The 14,161-nt window shown below is 51.1% G+C and overlaps 1 protein-coding gene across 1 annotated transcript in view; it reads right to left on the reverse strand.

Moving 5' to 3' along the window:
* The window catches only part of LOC147116084 (unconventional myosin-VIIa-like), a 507,950-nt gene that overhangs the window by 144,307 nt on the left and 349,482 nt on the right, over positions 1 to 14,161 (reverse strand). The window contains exons 29-35 of the mRNA XM_085992002.1: positions 10,896 to 11,123; positions 10,150 to 10,314; positions 8,736 to 8,853; positions 6,644 to 6,770; positions 4,756 to 4,925; positions 3,192 to 3,373; positions 1,466 to 1,590 (exon numbers count right to left, since the gene is read on the reverse strand). Of these exons, the coding sequence (XP_085848128.1) occupies positions 1,466 to 1,590; positions 3,192 to 3,373; positions 4,756 to 4,925; positions 6,644 to 6,770; positions 8,736 to 8,853; positions 10,150 to 10,314; positions 10,896 to 11,123 (1,115 nt within the window). The remainder of the gene's footprint in view (positions 1 to 1,465; positions 1,591 to 3,191; positions 3,374 to 4,755; positions 4,926 to 6,643; positions 6,771 to 8,735; positions 8,854 to 10,149; positions 10,315 to 10,895; positions 11,124 to 14,161) is intronic.

Below are 14,161 nucleotides of genomic sequence, written 5' to 3' on the forward strand. Positions count from 1 at the left end.
TGCACCTACAGGTGGTGTGGGCTGCGATTGGCCTGCTCCGACAGGTGGTGTGGGCTGTGATTGGCCTGCTCCTACAGGCGGTGTGGGCTGTGATTGGCCTGCTCCTACAAGCGGTGTGGGCTGTGATTGGCCTGCTCCTACAGGCGGTGTGGGCTGTGATTGGCCTGCTCCTACAGGCGGTGTGGGCTGTGATTGGCCTGCTCCTACAGGTGGTGTGGGCTGTGATTGGCCTGCTCCTGCAGGTGGTGTGGGCTGTGATTGGCCTGCTCCTACAGGTGGTGTGGGCTGTGATTGGCCTGCTCCTGCAGGTGGTGTGGGCTGTGATTGGCCTGCTCCTACAGGTGGTGTGGGCTGTGATTGGCCTGCTCCTACAGGTGGTGTGGGCTGTGATTGGCCTGCTCCGACAGGTGGTGTGGGCTGTGATTGGCCTGCTCCGACAGGTGGTGTGGGCTGTGATTGGCCTGCTCCAACAAGTGGTGTGGGCTCTGATTGGCCTGCTCCTACAGGTGGTGTGGGCTGTGATTGGCCTGCTCCGACAGGTGATGTGGGCTGTGATTGGCCTGCTCCTACAGGCGGTGTGGGCTGTGATTGGCCTGCTCCTACAGGTGGTGTGGGCTGTGATTGGCCTGCTCCTACAGGCGGTGTGGGCTGTGATTGGCCTGCTCCTACAGGTGGTGTGGGCTGTGATTGGCCTGCTCCTACAGGTGGTGTGGGTTGTGATTGGCCTGCTCCTACAGGTGGTGTGGGCTGTGATTGGCCTGCTCCTAAAGGTGGTGTGGGCTGTGATTGGCCTGCTCCTAAAGGCGGTGTGGGCTGTGATTGGCCTGCTCCTACAGGTGGTGTGGGCTGTGATTGGCCTGCTCCGACAGGTGGTGTGGGCTGTGATTGGCCTGCTCCTACAGGTGGTGTGGGCTGTGATTGGCCTGCTCCAACAAGTGGTGTGGGCTGTGATTGGCCTGCTCCTACAGGTGGTGCTGCCCAACTCAATGTCTCCAAGAAAACCTGGAAATCACAAGAGAGCATAAAAGGGGTAGAGACCTGGTGAAATGGGTCTCCGTGTCTTTTTCCTGACTTTTGTTCTTGGAGGAATGAACGTTTCCCGAGGAACAAGAGTCAAGAGAATCTACCCTTAAACATATTGGAAGTTCCATCAGCTCCAGCTCCTTAAATATCTCCCAAAACAGTTATCGGGACTTTCTGGATTTGAATAACTGTCCACCACATTCGAAAATAACTGGATCTCATACACATACCCGGAATGATCACACAGTCTATGTTTATGCCAAATTGGCTTGGCTCCTCCGTCAAACTTTGCAGGCAACCCACAAAACTGGGACTGAGTTACATTTGGACCAAGATTCTGACTGGAGCTAGTTTTAAAAAAAAAATTCTTTATGACTAATGACTCAATTAAGCTAAAACAATCTGCTTCATTTCTGTCAGAGGCTCATGGACAGAGATTAACCTGAAATGGTCGTAGGAAAACTCCTCCAGTGTGTAGGGCTTGACCTTCACCTCCGGCTCCTTCACCTCGGCACGGGCATTCTGGGCCGCTTGGCGTCTCTGGTCAGGTGACATGAGTATCAAGCTCTGTCAGTGAGACAAGAACAGGGCGTGTAAGCTGGCACTCTCCAAACACCCAGCACTAGGGGAAGGTTTCAGTTTGGCGCTACAGGTGAGAAAATTGCTAATCTGCTCAGAAAGAACACATTTACAAATTCTTTATGGTTTCCTGTGTTTAAACAAAGGCGTTTTCTGTTCATTCTGACTTGGCAGCTGATGTGACGTTGGGCAGGAAACATTACCAATACACACGGGCTGGCAATGAGCATCTGAGGAAAGGTGTAGCTTGTGAGGCTCTGACACAAAAGGCCACCAGAGTCAAGCCCAACCCTACACTCACCAATCTGATCCTATAGTGTAAACTTGCGAGTGATAATAGTTCTTTATCTGTTTGCCATATGATGAATGAAGATACCTTCCAACCACTTTCTGTGACTATCTGAGAGATAATATGTGCCTCTACCATAGATTGGACGTCCACCCCACCAAATCTGTGCCAAACATGGGGCCAGGAATGGGAGCGAGCGCTCGGCCCTGTAATGGGAGGGAGCATTCGATCCTGTAACGGGAGCGAGCGCGCGGTCCTGTAATGGGAGCAAGCGCGTGGTCCTGTAACGGGAGGGAACGTTCGATCCTGTAATGAGAGCGAGCGCATGGTCCTGTAATGGGAGCGAACGCACGGTCCTGTAACAGGAGTGAGTGCGCGGTCCTGTAACAGGAGCGAGTGTGCGGTCCTGTAACGGGAGCGAGCGCGTGGTCCTGTAACGGGAGAGAGCGTTAGATCCTGTAATGGGAGCGAGCGCACGGTCTTTTAACGGGAGCGAGCACACGGTCCTGTAATGGGAGCGAGCGCGTGGTTCTGTAATGGGAGCGCGTGGTCCTGTAATGGGAGCGGGCGCACGGTCCTGTACCGGGAGCGAGCACGCGGTCCTGTAATGGGAGCGAGCGCACGGTCCTGTACCGGGAGCGAGCGCGCGGTCCTGTAATGGGAGCGAGCGCGCGGTCCTGTAATGGGAGCGAGCGCGTGGTCCTGTAACGGGGGGATCGTTCAATCCTGTAATGGGAGTGAGCGCGCGGCCCTGTAACGGGAGTGAGCGCGCGGTCCTGTAATGGGAGCGAGCGCGTGGTCCTGTAACGGGGGGGGGGAGCGTTCGATCCTGTAATGGGAGTGAGCACACGGTCCTGTAATGGGAGCGAGCACACGGTCCTGTAATGGGAGCGAGCGCGTGGTCCTGTAACGGGAGTGAGCGCGTGGTCCTGTAATAGGGGGGTCACTCGGTCCTGTAACGGGGGGTCACTCGGTCCTGTAATGGGGGGAGCACTTGGGCCTCTAATGGGGGTCACTCGATCCTGTAATGGGGGATCACTCGGTCCTGTACTGGGGGGAGTGCTCGGTCCTGTAATGGGGGGGTCGCTCGGTCCTGCAATGGGGGAGTCACTCGGTCCTGTAATGGGGGGTCACTTGGTCTTGTAAAGGGGGGTCACTCGGTTCTGCAATGGAGGAGTGCTCGGTTCTGTAATGGGGGTCACTCGGTCGTGTAAGCTCTTACCCAATGCAAGTGGGGATCCATCTCACTGTAGAATAACTTGGCCAGTCTTGGTGCCAGTGTAACTATAAATCAACGTACCATCACCTCCGATGAAGGTTTCACAAGAGTAGGAACGATGTAGATGGACTCCAGCGAGAGGCTTCCTATTGTCCCACTGCGTTCATTCCGTCCTTGAATCCAGACCTGATCCTGAGTAATCTCCTCATTTTTAATCATCTTTATCAAATCGCCCTTCTCGTATCTTAGGAATATAGGGTCATCTGAAATGGGAGAATGAGCAGCAATTTTAACACTGCACTGGAGACACAGACTGTAATAGAGACTGAGTTGGATTAGAGGGACAGGCAGGACAGAGTCACAGTTCGACTGTAGGGACAGACACAGCGGAGCGAACAGTTAAACTGTAGGGACAGGTAGGACAGAGAGAACAGTTAGACTGCACAGACAATCACAATAGATATTTCTCAGTTCCTGCATTTATGTAGCACCTTTCACAATCTCAAGATGTCCCTAAGCGCTTTACAGCCAATTAAGTACCTTTGAAGTACCTTTTGTCATTCAATCTCTCCTGCCTTCCACCCTATCACAGACCTTCCCTTTTGTTCTTTCCCCCCCTCCCCCCTTTCCCTGCCTCTGTACCTGCTTAAAACCTGTTGCATCTCTAACATTTTTCAGTTTTGACGAAAGGTCATCGACCTAAAACGCTAACTCTGTTTCTCTCTCCACAGATGCTGCCTGACCTGCTGAGTGTTTCCAGCATTTTCTGTTTATATTTCAGATTTCCAGCAGCCTCAGAATTTTGCATAAGTATTTTTGAAGTGTAGTCACTGTTATAATGTAGGAAACGCGGCAGCCAATTTGCACACAGCAAGCTCCCACAAACAGCAATGTAATAAAGAACAGATATAATCTGTTTTTCGATGGTGATTGAGGGATAAATATTGGCCAGGCCACCGGGGAGAACTCTGCTGCTCTTCTTCGAAATAGTGCCATGGGATCTTTTACATCCACCCGAGAGAGCAGACGGGGCCTCGGTTTCACGTCACATCTGAAAGAGGGCACCTCCGACAGTGAGGCACTCCCTCAGCACTGCACTGGAAAGTCAGCCAACATTTTGTGCTCAAGTCTCTGGAGTGGGACTATGAACTCATGACCTTCTGACTCAGAGAAGAGAGTGCTACCCACTGAGCCACGGCTGACGTCTTATTTGAATACACCTGCCCATATTCGGGTGGCCACTGCCCCATCTGTGAACCTGTGGAATTCTCTACCACACAAGGCAGTTGAGGCCAATTCATTAAATATATTCAAGAAGGAGTTAGATATATTCCTTAAGGCTAAAGGGATCAAGGGATATGGGGAGAAAGCAGGGAGCAGGTACTGAATTTGGATGATCAGCCATGATCTCATTAAATGGCGGAACAGGCTCGAGGGGCTGAATGGCCTACTCCTGCTCCTATCTTCCTATCTGGTGCCAGAGGTCAGCACAGTTGCCACAATGGGCTTGGGTCTCAGACAGATTTGCCACACCTGCTGGCCTTAAGTGGCATTGGAAAATTGGCTTAATCTGGGCGGAATATCCTGCCACATTACTGTGGAAGCAGGAGTGAGATGAGCGTATATGGCAGGTGTCTTACTGTACCTTGTTTGGGGCTGTTGTGTAGTGTTACTGCGTACTCCGATCTCATCTTCAAACCATTCAGAAACATGACGATCAAATCTGCGATATCAGCGGCATGTTCTGATGTCAGGGTGTACTCCTCCCCCTGCAGGGTGCTCACTGTGACACTCTGGCCATAGAGCTTCGAAGCCCTGCATGGGACAGCACACGTTAGAAGGCAGAATAAACACCACATTACATTACAGAACACTGCAATCGGCGCTAAAACCACAATCATAATAGCACAAAAACAAGGTGCCAGCCATACCACAATAAGTATAAACATGGGGGGAGAAATTTGGTTGGTTAGCGCCTCCCGTTAGCGCCGGGGGTGGGGAGGGGGGAGTGGTGCTAAGGGGTTAGTGACCGGTCACGGCGAATGCGGCGACGCCCGCGAACTTCAGTGCTGGTTTACCACCTGGGCCTCTAGCACCTCACAGATCGTGACGTCATAAAGTGCGCAGCGCCCCGTTACCGCCCCGGATGTGAAATTGCCTCCCGCCCCCCTGCTGTATCGCCGGGTGTGAAGAAGAGGCATTATCACCTCGGCTGGCCACTTGGGGAGCGCTAATTAAAGGGAATGGTTTTCAGGTAGGCCAACCTTTATTATTTGCCCCAGTCTGGTGCCTGCTCAAAGTTTTTGAGGTTTCATTGCTGCAAGATGTCCAAGCCCTCCACTTTGTGAGAGTGTTTGGGGCTTTAATGGCAGTCGTGCAGGTCGCCTTGCAACGCAGAACTGCCGACAAGTAGGTCGTGCATCATCATTGCCCCTTCCCTTTAAGCGAGTGAAGCAGCCTCTGATGCCGTTAGCAATGCGCTCCAAATTGTTTAGCGCTCTGCCGCTACCGCCTTGCTCTCAGACTTTAGCGCCCTAAGAGAAGTGATTAGCGCTTGATTTAGTGCTCCACTTCCCTCTTGGAGCATTAAAGCTCAATTTCCCGGCAGGAGAGAATCATTAGCCTGGCGCTACTTTTTCTACTTTTCAAAAGTTAGTGCCCCAACCAGGCGCTACGGAATTTCTAGCCCATAGATTTTTCCCTCCATGAAGCCTGCCACAAGTTCCCTCCACCCTGCTTCTAGCCCAGATCATGACTACCCAACTTACCCTTCTTGGCCCCATGCTCACCAGTATTGCCACCCCCTCCCTAAACTCAAGCTTTGTTCCTAGTCCTTTCAAACCTCCATCGTCAACCTCCTTCTTAACTAGTGATGTCTCCATCTTTGCAGACTGCCACTCAAGCTCTCGCCTGCAGCTTTTCTCCAAGGTGTAATTATGCACTCACCTGTCTCACTAGTTTGACTTGTTTGAATCCCTCCAATCGAGTTTCGAACCCACTCTCAGTACTGATCTCACCTGCTTAAAGTCACCAATGGCATCCTACGTGAGGGTTTGATGCTCCTCGTACTCTCTGACCTTTCTATGGGGTTCTACATGGTTGATCAACATTCTCCTCTATTGCCTGCTTCTGTGCCACAGCCTTATCCTACAGCCTGAGCTCTGCCCAAACACGAAGCCCGACCGACCTTTACCCACACCCCAGGCTCTTCCATAAACGTAATCCAGACTGACTCCAACCCTGGTATCCGCCCTAAAACAAGCCCAGACTGAGGTCTACGCACGCCCAGACTCTGCCCAAACACCAATCCAGACTGACTTCTAAGGTGAGGGGAGAGATATTGAGGGGAGGGATTTAGGAAGGGAATTCAGGGGTGCGATGACTGGAGAGTTTTCCACAGATAGGGGGGGAGTGGGTGGGGACAACAGAACAGAATTGGGAGAGAGGAAGGTGCTGGACCGTAGCGATGGAAAGATTTGCAGGGGTTGGGTGGAGTGAAACATGGTGGACACAAGCTCCATCTGACCTCTGACCTGTTTGTGTTTACTCCAGTAATTTCCGGGAAGGACCGTTTCAAGAGGAGTTTTTCATTCTTGTCAAGAAAGTTGATGCCAACCCAGTTAACCGCCACCACCAGCTGGTTCTTTGGTAAGGTGGGTCCTGGAAGAGAGCAAGAGTTTCTGTGAACAGTTGAAGCTGGCTGTGACTGCAGAGGGATTGGCCTTGCTTTGGTCTCTCTACTGATGGTCTGAAGACAGGAACGAGCAATTTGCTTTTTTAATGTCACGACCCCGCAATTTTCCCCCATTTTCTCCGTGTCGAACAGCGCTCGCACTGAGGAACGGGTTCCATAGGTAGAGACTGCCCTTCGGTATCTCCCCCACATGGCTATGTTTCGTGTGAGCCTTGACAGTGACAGTTAGCATGCTGTTTGATAACGGGGGCATCACAGTCTAGCCTGATGCTGTCCTCACCGGGTGTCCACACAAGCATCATCCAGCAGGGAGATCTGGATAGTGAACAGCAGCAGAAACACAGGCTCACTTTCTTTTCCTTTCCTGTCTGGTCACGTGCGCAATCACACTCATAGAATCATAGAAAAATTACCACACAGGAGTCCATTCGGCCCATTGCATCCGTGCCGGCCGACAAAGAGCTACCCACCCTAATCCCACCTTCCAGCTCTTGTTCCGTAGCCCTGTAGGTTACGACTCTTCAAGTGCACATCCAAGTACTTTTTAAATGTGATGAGGGTTTCTGCCTCTACCACCCTTTCAGGCAGTGAGTTCCAGACTCCCACCACCCTCTGGGTGAATTTTTTTTCCTCATCTCCCCTCTAATCCTTCTACCAACTACTTTAAATCTATGCCCCCTGGTTATTGACCTCTCTGCTAAGGGAAATAGGTCCTTCCTATCCTCTCTATCTATGCCCCTCATAATTTTATACACCTCAATTAAGTCTCCCCTCAGCCTTCTCCATTCCAAGGAAAACAACCCCAGCCTATCCAATCTTTCCTCATAGCTAAAATTTCCCAGCCCAGGCAACATCCTCATAAATCTCCTCTGCACCCTCTCAAGCTGTGGCCTAACCAGTGTTGTATACAGTTCTAGCATAACTTCCCTGCTCTTATATTCTCGGCTAATAAAGGAAAGCACTCCGTATACCTTCTTAACTACTTTATCGACCTGTCCTGCTACCTTTAAGGATCTGTGGACATACACTCCAAGGTCACCCTGTTCCTCCACACCTCGCAGTATCATCCCATTAATTGTTTATTTCTTGCCTTGTTGCCCCTCCCCAAATGCATTACCTCACACTCACTCGCACACACTCGCTCGCTTCACACACATATATGCACAAACACATAGGCCTAAAAATTTGGTTGATTTGTGCCTCCCGTTAGCGCCCTAAGAGGGTGCTAACGGGGCGCAAAGCAACTAGCGCCCGAGCGCAGCGCCGCCAACGCCTCCCGTGAAATTCAGAGGGAGGTTAGCGGCGGCGGTAACCGTTAGCGTCCCGCGGCGCTGCGCCGCCGGCGATGACATCATCTCCGTGTGCAGCGCCCCGCTCGCGCCCCGGCCGCAATCTTTGGTAGCGCCCCCTGACTTACCGCCGGACGCTATGTCCGACGGGGTCAGGGGGGCCTACCTGCGGCCGGGGCGGCGCTAATTAAAGTCGAGGTGTCGGGCGGCCATTTTTGTTGCTGGCCGCCTGCCAGCACCTGCCCCGTTGTCGTCCCCGGCCTCCTGTGCAGCCCCCCCGCGGAGTGCCAGCTGCGCTTCGTGAGCCCGGCACTCCTCTTGAGTGCCGGGCTCTTTTGCCGGCACTCCGATCCCTGGTGGCCCAGCTGGGCCCCGGGTCGCGCTGCGCAAGGCCCCTCCCCTTTAAGAAGGGGAGGAAGGCCTGCAGTGCCGTGGCGCAACGTACCGAAGTGCGTGGCGCTGCAGCACGTAGCACCGTGATATTCCCTCGCAGCGCCCCGAGAGGGAATGAATTTTTTCCGCGGGGGCGCTAATTTTTTCGGGCCACTAAAAGTAGCGCCCCAGCAAAGTTGCCGCCCCAAATGGGGCGCGACTCAATTTTTCCCCCATACGCTCGTATGCACACACACGTGTACACAGTACCTGAAAATGTTGTAGCTTCAAAAAATCTGGAAAACATGAGTGGCCACTTCAGGCGAGCAAAATCGACCAGCTGTTCTTTGAGTATGAGAGTGTCAGGCCTCTCAGTGACAAACAAATTCTTTAACAAAAAGACAAGAGATTAGTAGTGATTCAGTGAGACAGTCTTACTCACACACACACAGCAGGTAATCACAACTCTAAACATCTCGAAATTGGGTGGTGCCTGAATCGGGGTGGGGGGGGTGGGGGGCTGATCCTGGTGTTGTCCACGGTGCAGGCGCCGAATGCGGCCAGCAGTAGGACCACAGCAAATTGGTCCGCCCACCTCATTTGCACATTACCGGCGAGCCGTGGGCACCAGTCGCGGCTCCAGAAGCAGCTCGCTGGTTGTGGGGGTCAGTAAGACCGGCTGGTTCGGATAACAGCCGAGGAACGAGAGAGAGAGTCGGGGCAGGGGAGGCAAGCGATGGCCGGCAGCGGCTCCCGGGTTTAAGGTGAGGTGGGGTGAGGTGGGGTGGGGGCGATGACACTCCTGCACCTCCTGGCTCCACAATACGGTAAGTACTTACCGGGGGGAGGGGCAGCCTCCAGCAGTCCCTTTAACAATGGCCGGTTTGGCAGCTGAGCCCCTGAAGAATTGACTGTAGCATGCATGGCGCACACTGCAGTCATTCGCAGCCCAATTTCACAAAGGGGCTTGAAACAGGCGTTAGGCCCCTGAATTGCCTATGCAATAGGCTCTGGACACCTATGGAGGTGGAGGAGCCCTAACCGATATGGCGCGAGGTGCAACTCTGGCGCAGAATGGCCAACCTCTTTGAACACCGAATGACAAACTATTGATGTGGCAGCACATGTGCTACAGACACAGAGCTACAAAGAAACAGTGAGCTGTCATCTGTGTCCAGCACACAGACCTCAACTCCCAATATGGGTCAGATCTCGCTGAGTATTTCATTTGGACCTCATCCCGATCAGGCCCCGCTGTGTTGTTCACTCGCAGACTGCTGGGATTGGAAGCATTCCGCAGTTTGGTCATTTCTGTAGCACTCTGTATCTCGGGTGGATCCAGAATCAAGGCTGTTATGGGACTGAAAATATATCTTCTTGCCTTGTGCGTGCATCTTGCCATTTCCCCAGTGAAAGGGTCGGCAGGGGTCAGCTGTGACCCATGACCCGGCTATTGGGGCCAATAGGAGCTGTTGACCTTTCTGAATTGCCCAACCCTCGGTTGGCTTCTTGTCTTTGCTCAGCAATTAATGCAAACTGCAACAGTAATTCAGCACTGATTGGGTTAATCTGGACAGCTGTCTCTTGTTTCAGTCGTTACACAGTTGTCGAGCAATCCCCTCTCGTTTATCCTGATTTCACTCCTGGGGTTAAATCTCTTTGCACAGTGGAGTTACTCACATACCTTGACTTTTGCTATGATCTGTTGGCACCATTTCTCCGGTGATTTGATCTTTAAGAGTTTATTGGAGACACAGGCGGCCACGAGCTTCAGTCCTTTCTCAGTCTCTACACCTGCGCCGAACTTCACATAGTAATGTTTAGCAGCAATTTCCACCAGCTCTTCCTCCTGGAGGGTTTGTAGTGACAGTGGTTAACCCATTTGATGAATACCCTGGTACCCACAGAGCACACTCAACCCAGAACAGACCCACCCTGACCATGGGACAGCTGTCCAAAAAACTTGTGCAGCCCCACACTGAGCTCAGGACAGCGTTTCCCCAGAGTTCGGAACAACACTCCCCAGAGCTCAGGACAGTTTCATGTCGAGCTAAATCTAGCCGAAAAAAGGGAGGAATGAAAAATAATCTGGGTTCCCATTCCAGATCGCTATCCAGTGATCCTCATTGGAAAGTGCTCAGGGTCTGCTGTGATACCCTCCAGAGGGAAATATCACTGTCCAGGCTCACAAAATGAAGAATGCCCACTGGGGCCAGTACCAGAGGCCCATCTGTATCTCAGCAAGAATGAGACTCGTCAGGGGAGTAGGGAAGGAGAAAGAAAATTGGGAAAAAAATTATTATAATCTAAGAGCATAATTAGCATCTTAGATACATGCCTATAATATTGAGTTGATACTGAAATACTAATTATATGATGATATGTAATTATTTTAAATGCTTGATAGACAGATCTCACTAGATTCCCTACCTTTTCACACGGATATTCCCCAAATCTAATGCCTTGAACGATCTGTTGGTAGATGAGATCTGTGCTAATGGGGTCCTCGCTGCAGTCGTGCCAAGGTGTGAAGATCTCCTTGCGGAAAAACAGACGCCACGCTGCATGTCGCTCCTGTCCGCCCTGCCCCTTCACATGCTGCTCACACCGGGAGATGCCATCCATCACATGATCTATGCCACTCCCAAGAGAGGAGAACTAGCAGAAGGAAGAGACAGCAGTGAGTGGGCAACTACTGATAGCTAGGCTCAGTCATAGAAACCTACAGCACGGAAGGAGGCCATTCAGCCCGTCGAGCCTGTGCTGGCTCTCTGAAAGAACAGCCGTGCTCGGTCCCACATCCCCGCTTGTTGTCCATAACCCTGACAGTTCCTCATCCTCAAGTACCCGTCCAGCTCCCTTTTAAAATTATTGATGGAATCAGCTTCCACCACCTTTTCAGGTAGAGCGTTCCTGATCCCGACAACTCTAAGTGAAAAAAATTCTTCTCATCTCCCCTCTAGACCTTTTGCCAATAATTATGAATCCATGACCTCTAGTTATTGACCCACTCGCCAGAGGGAATAATTTTTCCTTATCCACGCTATCAAAATCTCTCAACATCTTGAAATCCTCACCTCTTAACCTTCCAGGGAGAGCAGTCCTAACTTTTCCAACCTCTCCACATAACTGAAGTCCCTCATCCCTGGTAACACCCTGGTAAACCTCCTGTACCCTTTCTAAGGCCTTTCCATCTTTCCTGAAGTGCGGTGCCCAGAATTGTCCACAATACTCCAGCCGAGGCCTAACCAGTGATTTATAAAGTTCCAGCATGATCTCTTTCACATTCTGTAAAAATCCACTTTATTAAAACTGGGAAACCTCGGCCCAAGGCCCATAGTGCCAGGTACAGCCAGGGTTGACAGGAGCTGGAGAGAACATCCAGCAACAGCAGTCGTGTGATGCCAATCCTGGCTTTTAAAAACCAGATGATCGTTGGAGGAAGACTGAGGAGGTGGGGAGTCCTGGGAATGAATGATTAGAGCGCGACACAGTGTGATGAGTCTGGATTTCAACACATTGAGGATGTAGGGAGGAGGAAGAGCAGGTAGGACAGGGTAGCTGGAGCTTAGGAGGAATAAAGTGTAGTGTCCGTGTGTAGATAAAGACACTGAAGACAGGAGTTGGTTCATAGGTATTTACTAAGCAAGTCTGGGGGGCGGTTTCTAAAGGATATGCACAATACACAGGCTTATATAGCCCAAGTGGCAATTACCGGCATTACGCACACCTGGGCTCTTAAAGGCACATACACCATAATTGCTCTTAAAGGCACATACACCACAATTCCTCCCCTTCTAGCTAACTAGTACATCATATTTTAAGTAATTATTAATTACATGTTATATGCAAAATAATATACATTGCTGTATTAATTAATTATAAGTTAGTCTCTCAGGAGGCTTCCTGACTCGGTCCGGATAACGCCTCGGGGGTGTAGTAGTTTCTGGTGGTGTAGTAGGTTCTTCTGGCAAGGCTGATTCGGCTTGAAGGCCAGTGTCGGGTTCATCGGGCTCCAGTATCACCGGATTGGAGGTAGATATGGGTATCTCTACTTCATCGTTAGATGTATAGAGTGGTGGTGTAGGTTGTCCCTTTTCGGATGACTTGATGATTTGGTCAGCATGGCGCCTTATTATGCTGTCTCCGATGTCCACGGTATACATCAGTGGTCCTAATTGTGTGCAGATAGTTCCAGGCTGCCATTTCTCGGTACGGTAGTCCCGGGCCAAAACCGGTTGGCCTATCTGGAAGGCCCTAGTTGGCCTTTCATTCATGCCCTGAAACTGCCGGTTCTCCACGTCCCTTCGGATGTTGGGCTTGACCAAATCCAGCCGGCATCTTAGGTTTCTATTGTAGAACATCATGGCGGGAGTTTGGTTAGTAACCATATGCGTTGCATTCCTATATGCAAATAAGAAGTTATCCACCTTGTGCTGAAGTTTTATGTCTTCATTACCCATGGCCTTGATGGCCTTCTTGAAGGTCTGGACAAACCTTTCAGCCAATCCATTGGTGGCGGGATGGTATGGGGCGGACGTGTAGTGCTTTACCCCATTGTTCTTTAAGAACTTTCTGAATTCTTCGGACACAAATTGCGGTCCATTATCAGAACATATCTGCTCCGGCAGCCCATTCCAGGCAAATATGGTCCTTAATACCGTGATGGTTTTTTCCGTGGTGGTGGAGGACATCTTTATTACCTCCGGCCACTTGGAGTGTGCATCAACTGCGATTAAGAACATTGAGTCCATAAATGGACCAGCAAAGTCGATGTGCACCCTTTGCCAGGGAGATGAGGGCCGCACCCATGGATGTAGAGGGGCCTGTGGCGGAGCATTTTGGACCTTCTGGCATCCTAGGCAGCTCTTGGTCATGTCTTCGATGTCTCCATCGATACCTGGCCACCATACAAACGCACTAGCTAGGTTCTTCATTTTCACTCCACCCAGATGCCCCTCGTGAAGCTCCTTTAGCACTTTATCCTGGAGTTTGGGTGGAATCACCACTCTGGATCCACACATCAAGGTTCCTCGGCACACTGACAGCTGTTCTCTTCTTTGCGAGAATGCTGGCAACAGTGGTTCGCCATGTGCTGGCCATCCCTTCACTGTTAAATCGTAGACCCGTGAGAGAGTAGGGTCATTTCTTGTCTCCCTTTCAATGGCAGAATTTGTCACCGGTAGACATTCCACTATGGTAGAGTGGAATATCTCTACTGGGTCTACTGTAGGTGCCTCTTCTATCGTTGGCAACGGTAGGCGTGATAAACCGTCAGCATTCCCATGCTGTTTTGACCCTTTGTACTCAATGTTGTATTGGTGTGCCCCTAGAAAAAGGGACCACCTCTGTAGTTTTTGTGCCGTCATAATGGGGACACCTTTTTTAGGGTTGAATATGGAGATGAGGGGTTGATGGTCAGTCAGCAAGGTAAATTTTTGTCCGTGTAGGTAATGGTTGAATTTCTTCACTCCCCATACCAGGCTGAGTGCTTCCCTGTCTATCTGGGCATAGTTACGCTCAGCTGAGTTCAATGAGCGTGACGCAAAAGCTATCGGCCGTTCCGAGCCATCAGGGAATCTATGGGACAATACCGCTCCTATGCCGTAAGGGGATGCATCGCACGCCAGTCTGATTGGTAGTGATGGGTTGTAATGAGCCAAAATTTTCTCGGATGTGATTAAGTCTTTACATTT

Source organism: Somniosus microcephalus, chromosome 6 (assembly GCF_052327205.1).
Source record: "Somniosus microcephalus isolate GS21.2 chromosome 6, FLI_Smic_1.0, whole genome shotgun sequence".
NCBI lineage: Eukaryota > Metazoa > Chordata > Chondrichthyes > Squaliformes > Somniosidae > Somniosus > Somniosus microcephalus.